This window comes from Hippocampus bargibanti, linkage group LG14 (assembly GCF_051943395.1).
Source record: "Hippocampus bargibanti isolate YZ-2025 linkage group LG14, ASM5194339v1, whole genome shotgun sequence".
NCBI classification, from domain to species: domain Eukaryota; kingdom Metazoa; phylum Chordata; class Actinopteri; order Syngnathiformes; family Syngnathidae; genus Hippocampus; species Hippocampus bargibanti.
Genome location: NC_142747.1, coordinates 21577865 through 21599185, shown reverse-complemented (window position 1 = coordinate 21599185; position 21321 = coordinate 21577865). Strand labels below are relative to the sequence as shown.

Genomic DNA, 21321 nt, shown 5'->3' with positions numbered 1-21321 from the left:
GCACTATACAGTTCCATTTTGGCTACTGTTGAAAGTTTGGCTGGTGTAGTTTGGCATTGTTTCAATGTTACGTACAGTTCATTCCATACCCCACTAACAAACACCTGCATCTCAAACTAAATTAGATTTATTTCATGAAAATTAAATGTACAACCTATTTTATTCGATCCGTAACATTACTCTTGGCAATACTTTGTGTGTGGATATTGGATTAAAAAAAAATCTGATTTCCGAGGTAGGTCAATCCAAAGTGAGTCAGCAGTAGCGGCTTCTTCAAGCCCGATCCCCTTTACCGAAAACACGTCACCGGAGAGGCATCCTACACTGTTACTGAGATACTGATTCATATGAAACTTGTTTGAGTGTACGTATGTGCCTGTCACGATTCAGTTCTAATTATGCCCCAATTGCTTTAAACCGTAAACCTTTTTCACCATTTTCACTGCAGATGCAGAGAAAACGGGGGAAAGAATAATCCAATGGATTAAAGTTAGGAAGGTTTAAAAATTGCCAACGCAAGGCGACGTATTGATAGCGCATTCACATATGCCTTCCGAGTGAAACCTGAAACACGGAAATGACCTCGAGACGCTTCCACACGTCACATTCCCCGGTCGAGGGGAGCGATGCAAAATGGGCGCCGGGCTTTTCAAGGATTTCCTGTCATAAATGACGACGCGTAGAGCTAAACGCGCCGCAATTTTTGGAAAAGCAACACGGATAAGCGGGCCGTCACCATGACGGAAGAGGCGATCTCTTCGGTAAGTTTGATATCGATCGCCAAGCGCTCATCCCTTACTTTTGAGTAGATGCAAACTAGCAAAACAAGAATTTCGGGCGAGCAAGTAGCGTTTCCGTATAAAATCGAGAGGCGGCGTTCCAATTGGCCAATGGTTACGTCTGTCATCGTTTACGTGACACGCATTGGTCCTTGACATCGAAAGGGGCGGTCGGTCAAAACATGGACTGCAGACGATGAAGTTTTTGGAACGTTTGAATATATCGTGTATGTATTTGGACGAAATAACAATAAGAGTAAAACAATGTCTTGACTTACGTAAAACAGTCGACACCCACCTTTGATGTGTGCACGGTGAATTGTTTAGTTGACTACGAAGCTATCGCGATGTACTCCAACGAATCAACTTTGTCTCATTGAGTTTTGCTTTTCTGTGACGTTAAATGATGGACAGCCAGCGTTTGTGGGGAGAACGCTCGATTTGTTTCCAAAGGAATCATTGACGAATGAGCTGATTCGCCGACTCGTTTGTACGAACCTCTCTTGTCTTCTTGGCAAGCATTCCGAAATTCAGTCACCTTGTAGCCGTTGAGGAGTATCAAAACGCTCGGGAGCGACCGCGGCCACTCCCCGCATCGTCTAACGGACTCAATGGAGCGGCCCTTATCTCTCGGCAACAGGGATGCGTCAGGGCGGAGGTTCTGTGAACGGGGGCTGGGCTTGGCTTGGCTTGGCTTGGCTTCTTCACAAGACGACTTACTCTTCACCATCTTGAGGCTTTTAGTGCAGGTCCAGCAGAGCGGGCAGGCAGGCAGGCAATAGGTTCCCCAGTCCGCAAGCAGAATTATGGAAGAAGGACAATTCAAGTATACTACGGTGAAGTCAGATGATGGTTTTACATGAGGTGTATTGATGCAACAGCTGCGAAAGCGTGTGGCTTCTTTAATATTCTTTCTTTAATGTTGTAGAACGGGGATGGAAAAGTCAGCCGTCTCATCCGAATCGGGACACGCAAGAGTCAGGTACTGGATTGCCTCATATATTGAACCACATCTCCACAATTCAATATATCGTGTTAGGAAAATGATGACTCCATCACACGAGTAGAATGCGCAGTTGTGCTTTTCCATGCCACCTTGTCCTACGTAATGCAAAAAACACTCCGGAAACAATGTTTCTTTATCATTGTGCTTTTTCTGTACTGTCAATGAATGATCAAGGTAATGGAGGTGTGTCATGTAATTTTTGCACGATTGCTCGCGATGGTCATATGACGGCCAGCACTCGTCACTCTTTCTGTTTCCCGCAAGTCTAAAGAAAGCCCGCGTTGCATTGAAAAGTCACACCAAGTATCGTGTTTGATAGTTGGCTCGCATTCAAACGGACAGCGTTGCAGAAAAACTGAAGGAGCTTCACCCTGACATCCTTTTGGAAATTGGTAAGAAGCGCCACTTCTCACCTCTATTTTCATACTTCTCACTCGTATTCTCACTTGTTTGTAGGAAACATTTGGATACATTTCAGTCTTTTGACGTTTCTATTATGCATAGAAGACTCTGTTTTTATCTTGACACCGCTGCCCCATTCAATGTTGCTGCTGTAGATTGCAAATGTCCCCATTGTGGGACTATTAAAGGCCTTCTGATTCTCCTTCCTTGCTCGCTTGCTCTCCTCTCTTCTCTCTTTCAGTGGCAATGTCAACCATCGGGGACAAAATCCTTGACACAGCTTTATCCAAGGTAAGGCTTGTCGTCAAAACGTCCTCAATGCCATCGGTTCCCAAAATGCGCCGATAAAGCGCTGGTCAGACCTCTGGCAGTGTTTTTTCCATTCCACAAGGAGGCAGCACTTCCCTTTTTTCTCCATGCTAGCGCTTTGTTCCAGCTTCAGTTGTTGAAGCGCTATATCAAGCAATATGGATGGATTGCATTTTGTACAGCCGCCCCCATTTCAAGCTCAGTTAACTCCAGATCCATATCACTTGGGACTCAACTCTTTTTTTCTGATGAAAGAAGAGAGTCTGAGTTTTCTTATGCTGCATTGAATGTTGATGTCGTCCTAAAAGTCCATATTCTCCTGGAATTGGAGGGACAATGACAAAAACCCTGGCGCGGCACTGGAGTGGACACATTTTGGCACATTGTCTGGCATCAATGAGTGAAGGTGGCTTGATTATTCGATGCTACCGATAAGGCGGGTATGATCGTGATCAACGACGGTGATCATGACTAAATTGTGTACGTGCGCGTGACTGAATTTAATGATGAACCGGAACAATTTACCAGCACAAGGTTTGTTCGCTGCCAAAGAGCAAAATGTCGGGCACATTGAAAGAAGTCCAGATGACGCTGAAGAAAGCTTTTCCTTGAAGAAGTTGTTTCTTTTCAGATTGGAGAGAAGAGTTTGTTCACCAAAGAATTGGAGACTGCTTTGCAGAAGAATAGGTGAGCCACGCCGCCCACCTCCATAACCCTGGCGTCACCTTAATGCTTGTTCAATTGACACCTGGCAAAAAAGAAGGAAAAAAAAGTTGTGAGCCACATTTCCACCAAAAATATTCATATCCACATTTTCCACTAACAATAAATCCCTTCAACTATTTTAACCCGGGTCGGATGTCATTTATCGAGCTATTCGGCTAGCTAGCTATCTAGCTATTTACCTAGCTAGCACTTTACTTGCTATCTATTAGCTGGATCATTAGCTATCTATTAGCTATATAGCTGGCTAGCTAGCTATCTATTAGCTACCTAGCTAGCCTTCTATCTAATTGAGCTATTCCGGGTTGAGTGAACGCTGGCGTGTGCTCACCCACAAAATAGCTTATCCTCTGACTGTAAAGTGACCTTGAGAGTTTTGAAAGGCGCTTATAAATCAAATTATGATTATTACTGTCTGAATGAAGTTCCCGAGCAAGTGGTGGATGAAGGAGAAGCGCTTTCATCTTAAGATGAAGCACAAGTCTTCAAAGCCTTGCCGACACTGGTGAATGATTGCACGATTCCACAAGATGGAGCTCGGCTAACGCGGCTAACGCGGTTGCATGATTCCACAAGGAGATGGAGCTCGGCTAACACGGCCGCCTCCTTCTGTGTCCCGCAGTGTGGATGTGGTGGTCCATTCGCTGAAGGACCTTCCCACCGCGCTGCCTCCAGGATTCACCATCGCGGCTGTGCTCAAGTGAGTTAGCACCTCTTCCTTTAGCGCACGGGGCTCAAAGTTGCGCTTTCCTCTCGGGCGCTGTTATGAATTTGCGGGAGCCATTGGATTGATGAATAGCTAGTTTTCAAAGTGCAAGTCAAAAATAATGACGGTGGCTGCAGCTGACACGGGACAATTTGACATGTTGCTTCCGACTTCAGCAAGCTTTCCAATAATAGGATGTGGCGGCCCAGATTTGGCTCCCGGGCCATGACTTTCACACCTTACATTGTAAGGTATTAGCCAGCTAGCTGAATAGAAAGGGAGCCAGCTAGCTAGCTCGTTCGCTTGCTAGCTAGCTCGATAGATGTGCATGGAATTTCACAAGTTTGATTTGCTTTGGCGGGCCAAATAAAATCATGAGGCGAGCCAGATTTGGCCCCCCAGGCCTCGACTTTGACACCTGTGTGATAGTACGTCGTGTGTGTGTGCGTATTTTTTGGGGGGGAATGTTTTAATGCAATGTTTCAATATCACAGGATTTCCTTATTGTGATCTAAAAAAAGAACTACAAATAAAACTGATAAATCGTATGTATTGTATTCTATTTTGTACAGCTGCCCCCATTTCAAGCTGATATAACTCCAGAGCCATATCATTTAGGAAATAACTCCTTTTTTGATGAAAAAAAGTAGTCCTAAAAGTCCATATTGTGCGGGTCCTGCAATTGGAGTGAAAATGACAAAAACCCTGGCACTGGATGGATGGATTTGCCTTTCTTAGTCTGGCAGTGGGGAAATGGACATTTCACCGCAGCAAAGGAATGAAAGCGGCCAAAGACATTTTTTGCACACGGTCTGTCAGTCGGCGAATGAAGGGTTGTTTTCTTTTTGTTTCTTTCAGGAGAGAAAACCCGCACGACGCCGTCGTCCTGCATCCAAAACACGTGGGGAAAACGCTCGAGACTCTTCCGGAAAAAAGGTACACCTCAGCTGAGCCGCTTCGTCGTGTGGTGCGCTCGCGCGGAGGGGAAAAAAAAAAGGCAACAACTCGCTGCTTTTTTTGCAGCGTGATCGGCACCAGTTCACTGCGTCGCGCTGCTCAGTTGAAGAGGAGATTTCCCCACTTGGAGTTGAAAGATATCGTATCCTCTTTTCAATTGTCCACGCACGCACGCACGCACGCACGTCCAGTACAACTACAGCGAGAAACACGGCGCTCCGTCAGGATGTCGTTGACCGCGTCAGTCAAAAAGAGGATCGAGTGCAGCTAAAGTCATAGGCGGGAAAATGCCTTTGTGGCCATTGGTCAATGTCTTTGTTTTCCTGAAGCCTTCGTTCGTTCGTTCGTCGTCTCCAGCGTGGAAACTTGAACACAAGGTTGAAGAAACTGGACGAAAAGGAGGATTTTGCCGCCATCATCCTTGCTGCGGCTGGCCTGAAGAGGATGGGATGGGAAAACCGAATCGGCCAGGTACAAATTGCACCTCCATTGAGGAGTCCCTTTTTTTGTGTGTGGGGGGGGTCAGTGACGTCCGCCGATTGACAGGCAAATCACGCTATTCCGCTTGATCGGAAGAAATATTCATCGATCTTTTCTTGGAGATGTCAAATGTGTGCCTTTGGAAAAGTCCGTCTAATCGATCGGCATCCGCTCTCTCCTCTGCTAGATCTTGGAGCCCGACGATTGCATGTACGCCGTCGGACAGGTGCGAAGCAAATGATGACTTTGGAGATGAATTTTGCCTTTGTGATTGCAACGCCGCAACCCCAACCAGGGCGCTCTGGCCGTGGAGGTTCGAGCCAAAGACCGAGACCTCCTGGAGATGTTGGCGGTGCTCAACCACACCGACACCGTGCTGCGTTGCATCGCCGAGAGAGCCTTTCTCAGGCGCCTGGTAGGCACGCCGCCGTTTCTGTCCAACGTCCAGTCAAACTCCTTGACAACACACACACACACGCATATATACGGCTAACATCCCAGTGACCACCGGCTTCCGTTGTGACAAAATGCTCGTTAAGTTGAAATCCATTCAAAATGGCCGACGTGACATTGAAACGACAGGATCATACACAACGTCAATCTCTTGCTTTTAAGCAACGTTTTCCATTGAATACTATTAGATGCCAAACTGTTCATTGATCACTTTCACTCTCATTTTCATCATTTTATATTTCGTATGATGGATTTTTATTATACCAAAGTGTTTACTGTAAATGGTATACTTTTTTACATTGGGGAGACTCAACAAACTCTCCAAAAAAGACTTGATCAACATGGCAGGGATAATACTAGTGGGCCTCAATGGGCAGTACATTTGCACCTAAAAGCTAGCAGGCACTCATTGAGGTTCAAATCTGAGCCAAAGAACATCGATGCTTTGAAAGGTCAAAGAGTCAAAGAAGCCATTTTCAGCAAGCAACTAAATCCTTCATTAAAGCGGTCTGGTGGGGTGAGGTTCAATTTGGATCGTTCACACAATAGCCTGCTTAGTTATGTTGATGAGGTGATATCAGTTCAAATAGGGCAATCGGGCCAGTCGTTAGTCAGAACTATCGGTGGAGCGGCCGCTCCCCCCAACCTGAGAGCAGGGACCTATCATAGCAGAGTCCGGCACCGCCATGTCTGGATAGTAGGGATATATATATATATATAGGGCCTAAACTACCAGTAAGACTTTAGTTTGCTGACAAAGTTTCTTGGATAAGAGGCAAAACGTCCGACACCTTCGAAAGAAGTCCAGATGACGGCTGAAGAAACCTTTTCATCGATGGACCATTCCTCTACGACTGAGGGCTTACACAGACGTATTTCATATTAGACATTTTTATGACTGTTGAAAAATGGCTCTCCCCGCTAACGGCCAGCAGAGGTCGCCCGACACACACGCTCGGACTCAGGTGGACGCCGAAGGAAAAAAAAAAAAGCAGTGGACAGTAAGTACTACAGGCGGCGGCGGAATCTGCACTGTATAACGACTGTATATTGCTGTGCGCTTGCGTGACAGGCGGGCCGGTCAAAATTGTAGTACGCGTTGCCGGCTGCCAGGCGTAGAATACAAAAACCAAAACAAGAGGGTCTGCCAGTCATGGTCGTAACTCGGATGTTATCTGTATATGTATATATGCATCCAACATGCACCTGATCCAAGTATAATTGTAGGAGGGAGGCTGCAGCGTTCCCGTGGCTGTGCACACAGAGGTGAAAGACTCGCAGGTATACCATGGAAAATACATACACTTTTTTTGGGATAATACTAATACATTACATTATAAAGGACAACCGACACCACTTTTTTTTTGTTTCCTAACTGACGTCAGAAAAACGTTTTCTAGCATCTAAAATAGCCAAAACACGCAGGCAAATGCAAAACACCAATCAAAACCACTTAAAACTATTTAAAAATGACCTCAGAAATTGTGAGTTTCAGAAGGTCCCGCCCCCTTGTTCGTGACGTCACGCCAGGACGTCTCGCCTTGCTGGAGAATCAAAACAATGGCTTCAGATTGGGACAAGATGCTTTCTTGTTACTCAGCCACTTATGAATCTGATTCCAATAGTTGTGAAGAGGAAAGCATAAATGTTTGCCATCGATTAAAGGAGTCCTCCCTTATCAATTGGAGCCGTCTGGACTCCAATGTAGCGTGACGTCACGTCAGGCCAGGCGTGGTCATCAAGTGGAAAACAACATTTCCTGACTATAAAACGTCACAACGAGCTATACGAGCTGGAATCTTGGTCAAATACGCTCAGTCCAAGTCATTTGACAAATGATGGACACCACTCGTCCGCGGGCGTCGGTTGTCCTTGCTCTCAAGGAAGTAAGCTTTGTTTGGTTGTCAAATGTGGGATGTGACGTGTCCACAGCTCTACTTGACGGGGGCCGTGTACAGCTTGGACGGTTCGGACTTTCTCAAGGACACCATGCAGACCAGCATTGCTTCTAGCCAAAAGGTACTTTTGGCCTCACGTTGACTTTTTGTCTGCTGACCAATCAAAGTGTGTCGGTCGCCGTTTATGTCACTTATTTTGACGCTTAATCCTCATTCGTGGAACAAGCGCACGCTACTCGTCACATTTGAAAAGTAATTCTTTATGAACTCATTCACCGCCGGACGATGTGCAAAAATGCGTCCACTCCAGTGCCAGGGTTTTTGTCATTTTCATTCCAATTGCGGGACCCACAGAATTTTAGGACTACATCAACATTCAATGCAGTCGGTGCAAGAAACCTTCGAGTCTCTTCTTTCATCAGAAAAGTAGTCAGGCACTTTTAGCCACGAAATAATAAAAAAAACAGTTCATTCCTAAAATGGGTCTGGAGTTATCTGAGCTTGAAATGAGGGCAGGCAGATGTACACAATTCAATACATATTGGATTGGTTGGACAAATGCTGCCCCCTTGCGGAAGGGAAAAACATGGCCAGAGGTCTGACCAGCGCTTTATCAGCACCCCCTGGCAAGAAAAACAAAAGCCCCGACACATTTTGTTGTTTTGACGCACCGCTCTGTCCTCCACGAAGACACCCCAAATGAATGAAGCGGACGAGTCGAGACCCGCGTGCGGCATTTAGCCTGTGTCTTTTTCTAGCGGCAGGAAGAAGTGGACGAGCGCGTCCAGCGTGTGGGGGTGACGGCCATCAACATCTGCGGCGCCTCGCAGGACAACGCCGAGCGCCTGGGGGCCGATCTGGCCAACTTGCTCTTAAGTAAAGGCGCCAAGGAGATCCTGACTGTGGCCCGACAGCTCAACGATGCCAGATAATGGCCGGCCGCCCGCCCGCCCATTTGGACCATCGCCACGGAAACACGCCCGCCTCCATCAAATCCATTTTGCATTCAGGCAGCCAGAAAGCGCCTCGCAAAGGAAAAGGACATCTTCAATCATTCAATCGGCGTTTGAAGGTTGAGGCTTACAATGCTACAGGCCATAGCTTGGAACTACTTTGAATGGACTTTAAGACATTCAGAAGTTATTTGTGGTGAATGTTGTGAGCTTAATAAGATAAGCCACGACAAAAATGCTCAATGCTGGCGTGAAATGTCCAATTGCATCATGTGGTTGGCAAATAGAAAGGAGTGATGTTTACAAAATAAAAACCCTGCCAAAATACTACTACTTTTTTTCGTGAACCAAAACAAGAAGTGACATGTATAGGAAGGCGTTTTTAGCGGAGAAAAAAAGGCCGTTTGAGACACTCATTTTCATCCCTTTCTTATCAACCAAGCATCGCAGTCAGGGCCAAATGTTTGGAGAATGACATCACTATATAGAGATGGAGATTGATCGATGGATGGAGACAGACAAACAGAGAGATAGCTAGCTAGCTAGACTGATTGATTGATTAGGCAGAGCGGTTGTGATCATAATCCAATCCCCCCCGTTTGTCCTTTAGCATTTTAACACTCACGGTTGAGCGCCGGCAGTCGGGTCGTACGGCGTGAGGACGCAGAAAACACAGCCGGCCTCTTGGAACGCTCGTCTCATCGGCTCCTGGACATCGGGACAGACAAAAATCAGGCAGACGCATATTGATGGATTGTTTCATCCAGTACGCAGTTAATCGAGTACAATATTACATTTTTGTTTTGACTCAACTAATTTTTTAAGGACGGCTAGATTGCATTTGAGCCAATGCGGCCAATGCACCATTTTAACTCATTGAGCGGCAGACGATTGATCATTATTTTCAGTCACATGCACGTACTGTCGTGACATAACACAAATTGATCATTATCACTGTCGTTGATCACCATCATACCATCTAATAATCAAGTGACCTTAACTCATTGACTACCAGACCATGTAGCAAAAGGTGTCCACTCCAGTGCCAGGGTTTTTGTCATTGTCACTCCAATTCCAGGAGCCGCAGAAGATGGACTTTTGGGACGACATTACCATTCAATGCAGCGTTAGACGCCTTGGACTTTCTTTTTTCATCAGTTTATTCCTAAATGACATGGGTCTGGAGTTATATGACCTCGATATGGGGGCGGCTGTCCAAAATACAATGCAACACAACCATGTTGCTTTCTATAGAGCAGCTGTAACAAAGCTCAAACACAGGGGTCGGGAACCTTTTTGACTAAGAGAGCCATAAAAGTAAAATATTTAGAAATGTTTTTCAGCGAGAGCCACACGCACGCGTGCGCGCACGTACAAACGCTCGCGTACACACGCGCGCGCGGCCACTTTTCAACAAAATATCAGAATGTATTATTTAAAATAACTTTGTGATAGTACTCACCGTTAACATGGGTGGTTTTCCGTTCCTCGTGTTTGGTAAAAATCCAGGAAAACGATCGGAATGAAATTCAATTTGCCGGTCCAGAGGCGAAGTTACTGCTAGCTAGCTAGCCTGCACACGGCTCATAAGCTTCCACACTTGCTATCTGCAATCTACTTCTCGCAGAAGTATGTCGATGCTAACGTTAACATGGGGCTTGTTAAAATGTCACTGACATTCGACTGTTTCGTCGATGGTATTGTTTCATTGCAAATTAGAATCAGAACATTTTCTCTCCTCTAATGCTCCGGTGCTTTCACGCTGAAGTGCACTAGTTGGGCGTGAAGTGCACTAGTTGGGCGTTTACCTGTTTCAACATGACGGCCACTATCATCCAATCAACATGGCGCTTTCGGCCAACTGCAGCCCCAACGGGAAATGAACGACGAAAAAAACGACAATATGTATTATAATATGTAATATTTATCGGCGAGCCATATGCAATCATCAAAAGAGCCATAGGTTCCCGACCCCTGCTCTAACAGGAAAAAAAAAACCCACAAATATCGCCCCCTTGCGAAAGGGAAAAAACATTGCCAGAGGTCTGACCAGCGCTTTATCGGCATCCAAGCATGACAAACCAAAAGCAATTCGGAAATGTTTTCCATGTCAATTCCCGACTAAATGTGAACATTTCAAGTATTCTGTTACCATTTTTTCTGGGTGGAGACACAATCCCACCACGGCCCCTCCGCTGCCGGGTAATTTCACAGCTGAGCCAAACTGTGGGAAAAACAAAGCATGACAAGAAAGAAGGTGAAATGGAATCCAATCAAAAGAGTAGCAATGACGAGAGGAAATGTCTTGATACCTGCTTGGCTAACGCCGCCATCTTGAGGTTGCCAGGACCGAGGCACTCGTCGGTGTACACGGACCTGCAACAGATAGAGTCTCAACATCATTCACGCGGCTCGACAGGCAGCACTCTTTTTCAGCTTATCGTCACGGATACTGAGAAGAAACATCTTTTGTCGTCCCTCGCCACTTCACTGTGACTGCAAAGTGTGACCTTGAGAGTTTTCAAAGGCGCTTAGATATCAAATAGATGATTATTATTCACATGTTGGGCTTCGGTGCTTGCTGGTATTTGCCAAAACACACAATAAAAAAAAAAAAAAACTGCAGCCATATTGTGGAAAGACGCATTGTTTGATGTTAACTCATTCACTGCCGGATGATGTGCAAAAATGTGTCCAGTTCAGTGCCAGGGCTTTTGTCATTGTCACTCCAATTCCAGGACACACAGAATATTCCGTTTTAGAACTACATCAACATTCAATGCAGCGTAAGAAACCTTAGACTCTCTTCTTTCATCAGAAAAAAAGACTTAATTCCTAAGTGATATGGGTCTGGAGTTGTATGAGATTGAAATGGGGGCGGATGTACAAAATACAATACATGTTGATTTACAGTATATAGCACTTGAACAATAGCTGAAGCCGTCACAAAGCGCTAACATGGACAAAAGGGCAAATGCTGCCCCCTCGTGGAAGGGAAAAACATTGCCAGAGGTCTGACCAGCGCTTTATCGGCACCCCTCGCAAAAAAAAAAAAAAAATCAAAAATTGCCAATAACGCTCTATGACACTCTTTTCAATTCCCGAATAAATTGGGGAACGGTAGTGAATGAGTTAATACTGTCTTTGGCAATCCGACTCGTGTATGAGAGAAGACAGATGACCTCCTTAGCTCAAAGTTGCGATCCATGAGTTGCGCCAGACGATTCCAATCTTTTTGTGTGAAAGCCGCCCTGAGAGAGCACAACGAGTGTTTCTGTTAACCGCTGCGAAGGTGAAATAAAAAATACAAACATGTTTCCATCATACAATACAATAGATATCGATTGCTATAGCGCTTTAACCACAGCTGTGGCTGCAACAAAGCGCTTAACATGGACAGCTATCGCATGCCGGAAAATAAAGCAGTCACAAAGATAGTGGAAAGCACCAGGGTGTAAGACTAAGATCAATTCTGAATCATAATGTGAAAAAAAAAATCATTGATGGCCACTAGGCGTGTCGCCGACCCCTGCCCTCGTCCGCTGGGCCTCCGTGACGGACGGCACGGTCATTGGATTTACCTCGCTTCATCAGTCAGTTGAGCAAAAGTCTGCATGGCTTCCACCACGACAGGATCGCCTGCAGAAAGACAAGTGGTACGAAAGTCGCGCGACATGAACTCAGGCCATGTGCAAAAATGCGTCCACTCCAGTGCCAGGGTTTTTGTCATTTTCACTCCAATGACGGGACCCGCACAAGATTGAGTTTGAGGACCACGTCAACATTGAGTGCAGCGTTAGAAACTTGAGACGCTCTGCTTTCATGAGGAAAAAAGTCCTAAGTTGGGTATGGAGTCTGGAGTTATCTGAGCTTGAAACGGGGGCAGCTGCACAAAATACAACACAAAACAGTACATACATATCGACTTATATCGCGCTTTAACAACAGCTGAAGCTGGAACAAAGTGCTAACATGGACAAAAGGCAAATGCTGCCCCCTGGTGGCCCGAAGAATAGTGGCCTACCATTGAGCCAGCGCCGTCGGACGTTGTTATGAATACGCCCCGAGTCACTCGGGTCACTCAAGTAGGCCAACCAGAATAGAGGGAGGCCACTCATATCCATGGAGATGTAGTTCCCTAAAATTGAAAAACAGCACAGCAAAAATATTGATATATTATACCAATACCATGTTTTCATATATAAGATGCATATGCGGACCGGTCGCGGCTTGGAATTGAAGCGGATTTACATGGGATGGGAGATGTGAGACAGTTTCTTTTGGTCAATGGATGCTACAGCTTCGTGTTAGCTTTCATTTAGCTTGCAGCAGACGTGCACGTGACATCCCCGGTCCACTGGTGAAAAGGACGCTTTGATTGTCTCCTCTTTCAACTAGAACTGCTTCATACAACAAAGAGGGTACAGAAAGTGCTTAAAATTGAAGGACCGTCCGTCTGTGTTATATTATTTATTTAGTTTTTTTGGTGTAGTTTTGACTTCAAAATGGCGCCGCAAGAGTGGCTGCCTTTACAGCTGCTCCTGTATTTTGTTTTTCTACTTCTTCCTTTCCTCACTTTGCTGCTGAGAGATGTCAATATCTCCAATGCGAGACTAATAAAGGCTAATCCAATCCAATATATAGCTAGCTAGCTAGCTAGCGTGTCAAGCAGTAATTACTGTACTGTGACGTGAATACCGTAACCCTGCTCTTCCATGAGCTTCTTGCTGAAGTCCATAAAAATCAAACCTTCGTAGACCTGCACGACAAATCAAAAGACGCGATGAAGCCAAAAAGTAGTGAGACGGAGACGCAGGCGGCGTCTACGCGACAAGTGAGTGACCTGCGCAACTCTGTCTTGAAGGCCCGCAGTGATGAAGAGTTCGTCCGTTTCCACGCCAAGAATGAAGTTGGCTCGGATCGGCTTCGGGAGATCCTGCAATGGAAAGCGCGTTGCTCATTTGCTGACTCCCATCACTTTATTTTTCGTCAATGTGGCGGTAACAAACAGCTGCCATCAAAATGATACAACGACCAATAACAAAAAGACATTTCAATCGACAAACAAAATGCTTCCTGTGAGCTGAATGTGACAGTGTTTTGAGCGTTGATATTTTCAAAGACATGGATCATGAAGACGGACGGACGGACAGACGGGTTCTGGCCGTCCACTGAGACGGCGTCAGGTGAACGAACAAACAAACGAACGCCTGATTTCCTTACATCATCCGTCAGGTTGTAAAATGTCATCAGACACTTCAGGGTGGCTGAGACGATGGCACTGCACACAATATAGCAGAGCAGACCACCACGTTACTTTCACCAACGTGCATTCCATTGAAAAGCAACCAAAAAAAAACAAAAACATTCATCGTAGGCCATTTGAATGAGTGAAAAGGAAAGAAAAATATTCACCTGCTTCCAGCAAGGCCCTTAAAAAAAGGCAAAAAAGGATGTTTAGATTCTACTTGCAGGCTACATTCACACTGCTGTTACGTTGTATACATGTCATATATATCTTCTTCCTCTTTTCCTTTGGGATTTTCCCTTCGAGGGGCCGCCACAGCAAATCAGTGTCCTCCATCTTTAGAGGTTACATGTTACATATATAAAGGTTATATAGATTGAGGTTTTATATATTATATATATATATATACACACACACACACAGGCGCATGCAAATGTTTATAGCTCTTCATCCGAAAAGCTTCGTCAGCGAACTAATGTTGTGCTGGTAAGTTGTTCCGGTTCATCATTATTTTCAGTCACATGCACGTACTGTACAGAGATAACACAAATTGATCATCATCACTGTAGTTTATCACTATCATACCTGCCTTATAGGTAGCATCTAATAATCAAGCGACCTTAACTCATTGACTGCCAGATGATGTGCAAAAAATGTGTCCACTCCAGTGCCAGGGTTTGTGTCATTGTCCCTCCAATTCCAGGAGAATATGGACTTTTAGGACTACATCAACATTCAATGCAGCATAAGAAAACTTAGACTCTCTTCTTTTATCAGAAAAAAAAAAGAGTTCATTCCTAAATGATGTGGATCTGGAGTTATCTGCACTTGAAATGGGGGCGGATTTACAAAATGCGATGCAATAGCCGAAAAAATTGGGGAATGGTTTCAATTCCCGAATGAATACATTGGGGAATAGCAGCCAATGAGTTAATCTGGCCTCCTTTTCTCCTGGGGTGTACGTGAGTGAAAAAGCTCACCACTTGTCGTGGAATATTTGTGTCGTACTTCAACGTGAAGTTCTGCTTTGTCAACGCGATGCTGTGAAGACGAAACACAATCAAAATGGCAACACGGGAAGCGGCAATCGATGCGAGCAGCAACGAACGGCCTCTTAAATGTTGTCAAGATCCAAATGGAAGTCCGAGATGGCAGCCGTCAACGTGTGCTTTGTTGCGGCGTCGTCACTTTGTGCGAAATGGATGAGGATTTTTTGTAGCCATTCATCACGGAGGAGACTTTGCGCCTTTTCAGCAGCGCCAACATGCCAGCACTGTTTTTGATTTGGGAGGAATGTCATGTCGCGGCTTGGAATTGACGCAGGAGATGTGAGACCGTCTCTCGGGGTCAACGGATAATACCACTTTGTGTTTGCTTTTAACATTTAGCTTGAAGCAGACGTGCACATTTCACCGTGACGTCCCTGATCCACTAGTGAAAAGGACGCTTTGATTCTCTCCTTTTTCATCTCCAACTGCTTCAGACAACAAAGAGGGTGCAGAAAGTGCTTAAAATGAAATGACTGCGTCTTTGTGTTGTCATGTTATTTTGTTTGTGCTATTTTTTTGTTGTTGTTTTGCCTTTCCAGCAGCTCCCGTATGTTGTTTTTCTACTTCTTCACGTCAATGTGTCCACTGTGAGACTATCCAAAGTCCAAAGTGTGACTCACCCTTGTTGGCAGCAGAAGTGGTAGAATTTCTTACAGGTGGCTTGCAGCAGCCGCAGGCCCCCAAAGTAACTGCGGCGGAGTCAACATGGACGCCGCTATCAGAAACGTGCGCTCGCGTCTTCAATGTGATGACAATGCTTCGCTACGCACCCCTCTTTCCGACTGATACTGAACAAATCTTGCAAGCTTCCAAACTCGGTGGGGTCGTTGAGAGGATGCGGAACGAGAACCTACAAGATCCGAGACAGGTCCTCGTTATTGCGGCAGTGCCAATCGGGCGTCGAATGCGTGTGCCGGATTCCGTTACCAAACTTTGGCTTTTCGTCACGGTGACTTCGGCCCAGAAGTTCGTGATCGTCATGGCGATGGTTTTCCCATGAAAGCAGTCGGACGGATTTCCCATTAATCCAATCCTGTCGTTAGTAGACAAAGTTAGGACCACAATAAAATAAGCCGCTTTTGTGCATCACCGGCTACCTTCATGTCCTCTCTGACCACATCCATAAAGCTCCTCTTGGGTCTCCTGCCTGGCAGTTCAAGGCTCAGCATCCTTCTGCCGAGATAGTCGCTCTCTCTCCTCTGGACATCTGGTCCAAACCATCTCAGTCTGACTTTCTCTCCAAAGCCTCTAACATGAGTTGTCCCTCTAATGTACTCCTTCCTGATCCTATCCAACCTGGTCGCTCCCAAAGAAAACCTCAACATCTTCATCTCTGCTTCCTTTCTTTTCTTTCTTCAGTGGCACTGTCTCCAGTCCAAACATCATGGCTGCTCTCACCACCTTTCCTTTCATCCTAGCTGAAAGCCTGACATCACATTTTTCTCCAGCCTGCCTGGACACGCTTCTTCACCTCTTTTCCACACTCTCCATTGCTCTGGACAGTTGACCCCAAGTACTTCAAATCCTGCACCTTCTTTATCCCTTCTCCCTGTAGCATCACTCTTGCACTTGGATCCCTCTCATTCACACACATATATTCCGTCTTGCTTCGACTGATCTTCATTCCTTTCCTTTCCAGGGCATATCTCCACATCTCTAGTTTCTCCGCCACCTGTTCCCCGTTCTCGCTACCGATCACAATGTCATCTGCAAACATCACGGTCCAAGGAGATTCTTCTAACGTCATCTGTCAGCCTGTCCATCACCATAGCAACTAAGAAGGGGCTCAGAGCTGAGTCCCACCTCCACCTTGAATTCCTCCGTCACACCGACAGCGCACCTCACAACTGTCTTCCAGTCATGCTACATGTCTTGCGCCGCTCTGACGTCCTTTTCCGTCACCCCAGACCTCCTCGTGCCATGCCACACTTCTTCTCTGGGCACGCTGTCGTACGCTTTCTCCAGAGGTCAACTATCGGACTGTCAAAAGGAGCTCTTACGATACAAACCTGGAAAAAGAGCGACATCTGATTGGTCGGTCAGATTTGTCCTGTTGCTTGTTTGAGAATCGGGTGAGCCATTTGGTGTAATCTGAGAGACCCTGCGATGTTCACAAACATACACGCGTCAAAAAAATGGAGGATTAACTCATTCACTGCCACTCACAAATGTATTTGGGAATTGAAAATATGACGTAGAACGCCATTTCGCAATTTGTTTTGTTCTTTTTGGGTGCCGATAAAGCGCTGGCCATGACCTGTGGCAATGTTATTTCCCTTTCACAAGGGGGCAGCATTTCCGTTTTTTCCATCTTTGTTCCAACTTTAGCTGTTTTAAAGTGCTATATCAACCAATATGTCTCGTATTGTATTTTGGACATCTGCCCCCATTTCAAGCTCAGATAACTCCAGACCCATATCGCTTAGGAATTAACTCTTTTTTTCTGATGAAAGAAGAGAGTCTAAGGTTTGTAACGCCACATTGAATGTTGATGTCGTCCTAAAACTTAATATTGTGTGGGTCTTGGAATTGGAGTGACAATGACAAAAACCCTGGCACTGGAGCGGACGCATTTTTGCACATCGTCTGGCAGTGAATGAGTTACATGATACTGTAAAATCCTAAATCCAGACATACCACTTGTCCAATTAGCTGGAATCCAGTTGGGAGCTTCATTCCAAATACATCAAGCAAATTCTGGTTGACTATTTGCTCCTATGGGGGTAAGAAAAATGCTTTCATCAGCATGCGCTTGTGTGACGATGAAAAACTTTGGTTCCAAAGTTACCTCGGCTCGTCAATAGCCAATCGCAGTTTGCGAAAACTGCTCTGATCAAAAGCCGCTAAGTGACAAGCGCATACTGGCCAGAGCTAGCATACTTTATTGTAGTGAGTTGCATAAGCAAATATATTGTGTTGATTTAATGGCAGTTTTGTCAAGCCACAATGGCTGAAGGAGGAGAAGAAATAGATTTGCTTGCACATTTACTGTCAAACCATTTTCAACATGGACTTGGTGGGTCAGTTATTTCCTGGTTAATGCTACCCTCTAGTGGACTTTTTTCAATCTGGGTTGATAATAAATAATAATAATACATTTGCGCCTTTCAAAACTCTCAAGGACACTTTACAGTCATGGGATGAGACCTTTTTGGATTGATACCGACATAGCGATGAAATCCACGGCCTGCCACTGATTTTTATTTTTTTGGGGGGGAGCGGAGTAATGGCAGATTGAGTCGATTGGCAATCGATTGGCAATGGCCGTTGTGAAAAAGCACCGTGTTTGGTTACCAACCCAGAATCTTCCAAAGGAGCCGTCTGTGGCTTCCATGTGACTCGCCAACTGCGACAGCGAGGCCACAGTCTCTTTCTGAATGCAGTAAAATACCACACTGGCCAGACGGGAAGATGTGAGTCCTTCTTGGGGTTTCTCCCAGAAAGCAGTTATCCTGCAAGACAAATTTCAAGGCCAGTCTCAATTTTGGACGCTAAAGAAAAACGTCACATTTCTGCTTACCGATGGGAATCAGGACAGACTTCCACAATGCCCCGCGTGTCGCTTTTCTCACTTTCCTCCATCTCATAGTAGATAAGTAGTTCTCCAGGCTTCAGCAAAAACACAAAGTGCCATAAATGCGGTTCCCTCAATGCAGCCTTGCCAAAACACAATACAATACAATACAATACAGGTAACATCCGCGTTACGACCGCCGCGATTGACGACCACTCGTACTTACGACCACGGCCGCCAGACCTGTTTTTTTTTTTTATTCTACGCCTGGCAGCGCAACGCGCAAGCGGCCGCTGACGCGTACTACAATTTTGGACAGCCAGCATGTCACACACTCACACAGCAATCACCTGCGTGACTACAGTCAAGAGCACTGTACTTTTACAGTGCAGATACCGTCTCCTGTAGTACTGTCCGCTGCTATTTTCCTTCAGCGTCCGCCCGAGTCCGAGTGTGTGTTGGGCGACCTCTTCTGGCCGTTAGCAGGTAGAGTGATTTTTCAACAGCTGTATTCTGAACCCACTTTATAAAATCTCAATATAAAATATACATCGCTAATATGAAATATAAAATGATAAGAAGGTCCTAAAAATCAATAATATCAAATATAAAATGAAAAATTTATAAATGAAGTGTAAATGTTGCTTAAAAACAACAGATTGACGTGGTAGACTATCCTGTCGCGTAAACGTCACGTCGGCCATTTTGAATGGATTTCGACTCACGAGCGTTCCGTCGGAAGGGACCGCGGGCGTAACCCGGATGCGACCCGTCTATATTGAATTATAGAACTGGAAAGAAGCGATTTTCACCTTTGAACGGAAGAAACGGATCACTTGAGTGATATCAAAGTTTTGGTCGCCACACAACATGTCTCCGGCAATCTGCGCGAACACAAGAAACAAATCAAGCCCCCCGCATAGAAGCGATACTTCTTTCTTTCTTTCTTTCACTGGAGACAAAGCGGTTACCACAAAGATGTCATCCTGCAGCTTGCGACTCCGTATGGCCAGCTCCAGGTCAGCCACAGCGCCAAGACAGTCCTCCTCGGTGGTGCTGCCATCGTTGATGATGTTTTCCACCGGGAAATCGTTGGCCGTGGCCCAGCGCTCAAAATGCTTGTATCTGATCAGAGGAGACCATCAAACAATAGGATCGCATAGCGCGGCTTCCATTTTCCCTCTTTCTGCTTTCTTGAAGAAGGTAAATTGGAGCTTCAGCTTGACTCACTTGTCAGCATTGGTGACGAGATACACCTCGGTGAATAACTGACGCCTGAGGACAAAACAGACTCGGATGCGTTTCGCAACACGTCGGCTAAACAACAAAATGGCTGCAAATACAACCTGAAAACACCGAGACTTACAAGTTGATGGTTTTCCACCAAAAGTCCAAAATCTTCTTTCCTCCAATACCAGGAAGTAAGGGTTTTGGCACACCAATTAGGTGGCTGTACATGCCGCTCTCGTCATTCTGCTTGAGGAAACACAAATAATCAGGCCTTGTTGTGGATAGGAAGAGCAACATATCAATGGCGACCTTTCGAGGAAAGTTGGACATCATTAAGGTTGGACAGCTCCGAAGCTAGCAAAAATAGCAAAATAGCACTACTGAAGGCCTCGGAATGACATGCACGGCGCGCCACTTATATATATATATATATATATATACATACCTATTACGAACCTTTTCGGTTTACGAACGTTACATTGATGAAAATTTTCCCTTGGCATTCGATTTTCGGGAGACACAAGGAGCTACCACAATGAGTGATGTGTCATTTTCCTAACAAGAAAATGGTGGCCACTGTTTTTGTTGGGATACACACTTTTCGCCTTACACACTCTGTCTGGGAACCAATTAAGTGCGCAAGCCAAGGTCCCACTGTACAGTATACATGTCCCCCCCCCCCCCCCCCCCCACACCTAACAGCGACAAAACCAGTGTATGTGTATGACTTGTCGTACGACGAAGAGCGCAGCGGCTGCTCTCCGTGCTCCGGCAAATAAATATCCTACTTGTATGATCTAAACAAGAGGACCATCTCGACTCTTTATTCTCCCACATGCATATCGCTGAAGATCTCAACACTTTTTACTTGGACATTTCAGTTGTCGCCGCCGCTCGTATTCCTCACAAAGCTTGTGAAAAAAGTGCGGCGCACCGCGTCCGCGTCGACCATCCGAACTTTGTCCCTCTTATCAAACAGAAACGCCCGCTGACCTTGATTTCGGTCTGTAAACGTGTGCCGTGGCCGGCAACCAGCAAGACACAAATCATTTGGCTGGCCGGCCGGCTGGCGTTTGCTCGGTGCGACTGCGGACGGACGACTCGACGCCGAAGTGCCGCGGGACGCTTCGGGCGCCACGAGGAGGTTTTAGGCGGACTGCGGGCGAAAGTGCGACTACTTCCGGTCGAACCGCAGACTTTGACTTAGGGCCCGCCCCCGCACAGGAAGAGGCGGGCTTTATTTGACACTCACGCTCGCTTCATTGCTTCCGGTCCGGGAACTCTTGTCGAACGATCGATCTCCCTCCACATGTGCTCAAATGTACAAGTCAAAGCGTTCGTCCCTTGTTGTTTTTCGTCCAAACAAAAACAACAAGGAAATAATCAATGGCGTGACCATCGGCATGCCTTTCAAAACTCTCAAGGACACTTTACAGTCACGGGATATTTTGTCTCCATTTGAACCTAGTATTTGATTATTATGATGAGAAATCAAGTCTAACACATACAGTCCTCCCACATTTTTGGGCGCTCAATGGGGACCAGGACCACATTTGCGCCATAGACAACATTTGCCAAATTGGGTTTTAATTTCCTAATAAATTCGTGGATGGC

The 21321-nt window shown here is 45.7% G+C and overlaps 2 protein-coding genes across 6 annotated transcripts in view; one reads left to right on the top strand and one right to left on the bottom strand.

The window, feature by feature from the left end:
- The window catches only part of LOC148888867 (porphobilinogen deaminase-like), a 116561-nt gene extending 107565 nt beyond the window's left edge, over window positions 1-8996 (top strand). Inside the window, exons 2-15 of one of the 4 annotated variants that reach the window (XM_089014567.1) lie at window positions 1556-1615; window positions 1708-1761; window positions 2105-2177; window positions 2432-2478; window positions 3128-3183; window positions 3842-3919; window positions 4784-4861; window positions 4949-5024; window positions 5240-5353; window positions 5550-5588; window positions 5658-5777; window positions 7043-7096; window positions 7748-7834; window positions 8472-8996. In XM_089014567.1, the coding sequence (XP_088870693.1) occupies window positions 1586-1615; window positions 1708-1761; window positions 2105-2177; window positions 2432-2478; window positions 3128-3183; window positions 3842-3919; window positions 4784-4861; window positions 4949-5024; window positions 5240-5353; window positions 5550-5588; window positions 5658-5777; window positions 7043-7096; window positions 7748-7834; window positions 8472-8645 (1080 nt within the window). In that variant the 5' untranslated portion in view covers window positions 1556-1585 and the 3' untranslated portion in view covers window positions 8646-8996. Of the gene's footprint in view, window positions 1-601; window positions 762-1555; window positions 1616-1707; window positions 1762-2104; window positions 2178-2428; window positions 2479-3127; window positions 3184-3841; window positions 3920-4783; window positions 4862-4948; window positions 5025-5239; window positions 5354-5549; window positions 5589-5657; window positions 5778-7042; window positions 7097-7747; window positions 7835-8471 lie in introns of those variants that run through there. The other 3 variants (XM_089014566.1, XM_089014569.1, XM_089014568.1) reach the window with 3 other exon arrangements.
- On the bottom strand, window positions 2973-20903 carry gkup (glucuronokinase with putative uridyl pyrophosphorylase). Of its 2 annotated transcripts, XM_089014564.1 has the most exons (24): window positions 20701-20903; window positions 19844-19950; window positions 19708-19752; window positions 19449-19602; window positions 19290-19361; window positions 18484-18572; window positions 18262-18415; window positions 17601-17678; window positions 16973-17064; window positions 15891-15996; window positions 15734-15813; window positions 15584-15652; window positions 14895-14955; window positions 14082-14098; window positions 13890-13947; window positions 13510-13602; window positions 13365-13425; window positions 12691-12804; window positions 12248-12305; window positions 11849-11917; window positions 10979-11042; window positions 10819-10890; window positions 9292-9374; window positions 2973-3244 (listed from the first exon to the last, which is right to left on the bottom strand). In XM_089014564.1, exons 1-24 carry the CDS (start codon window positions 20755-20757, stop codon window positions 3223-3225), a joined length of 1875 nt encoding a protein of 624 aa, XP_088870690.1. In that variant the 5' UTR covers window positions 20758-20903; the 3' UTR covers window positions 2973-3222. The 2 variants fall into 2 exon arrangements, 1 of the variants encoding a protein (XP_088870690.1); XR_016117243.1 differs by lacking the exons at window positions 2973-3244; window positions 11849-11917; window positions 12248-12305 and having other exon boundaries at window positions 9309-9374.
- Between the last annotated feature and the right edge of the window lie 418 nt (window positions 20904-21321).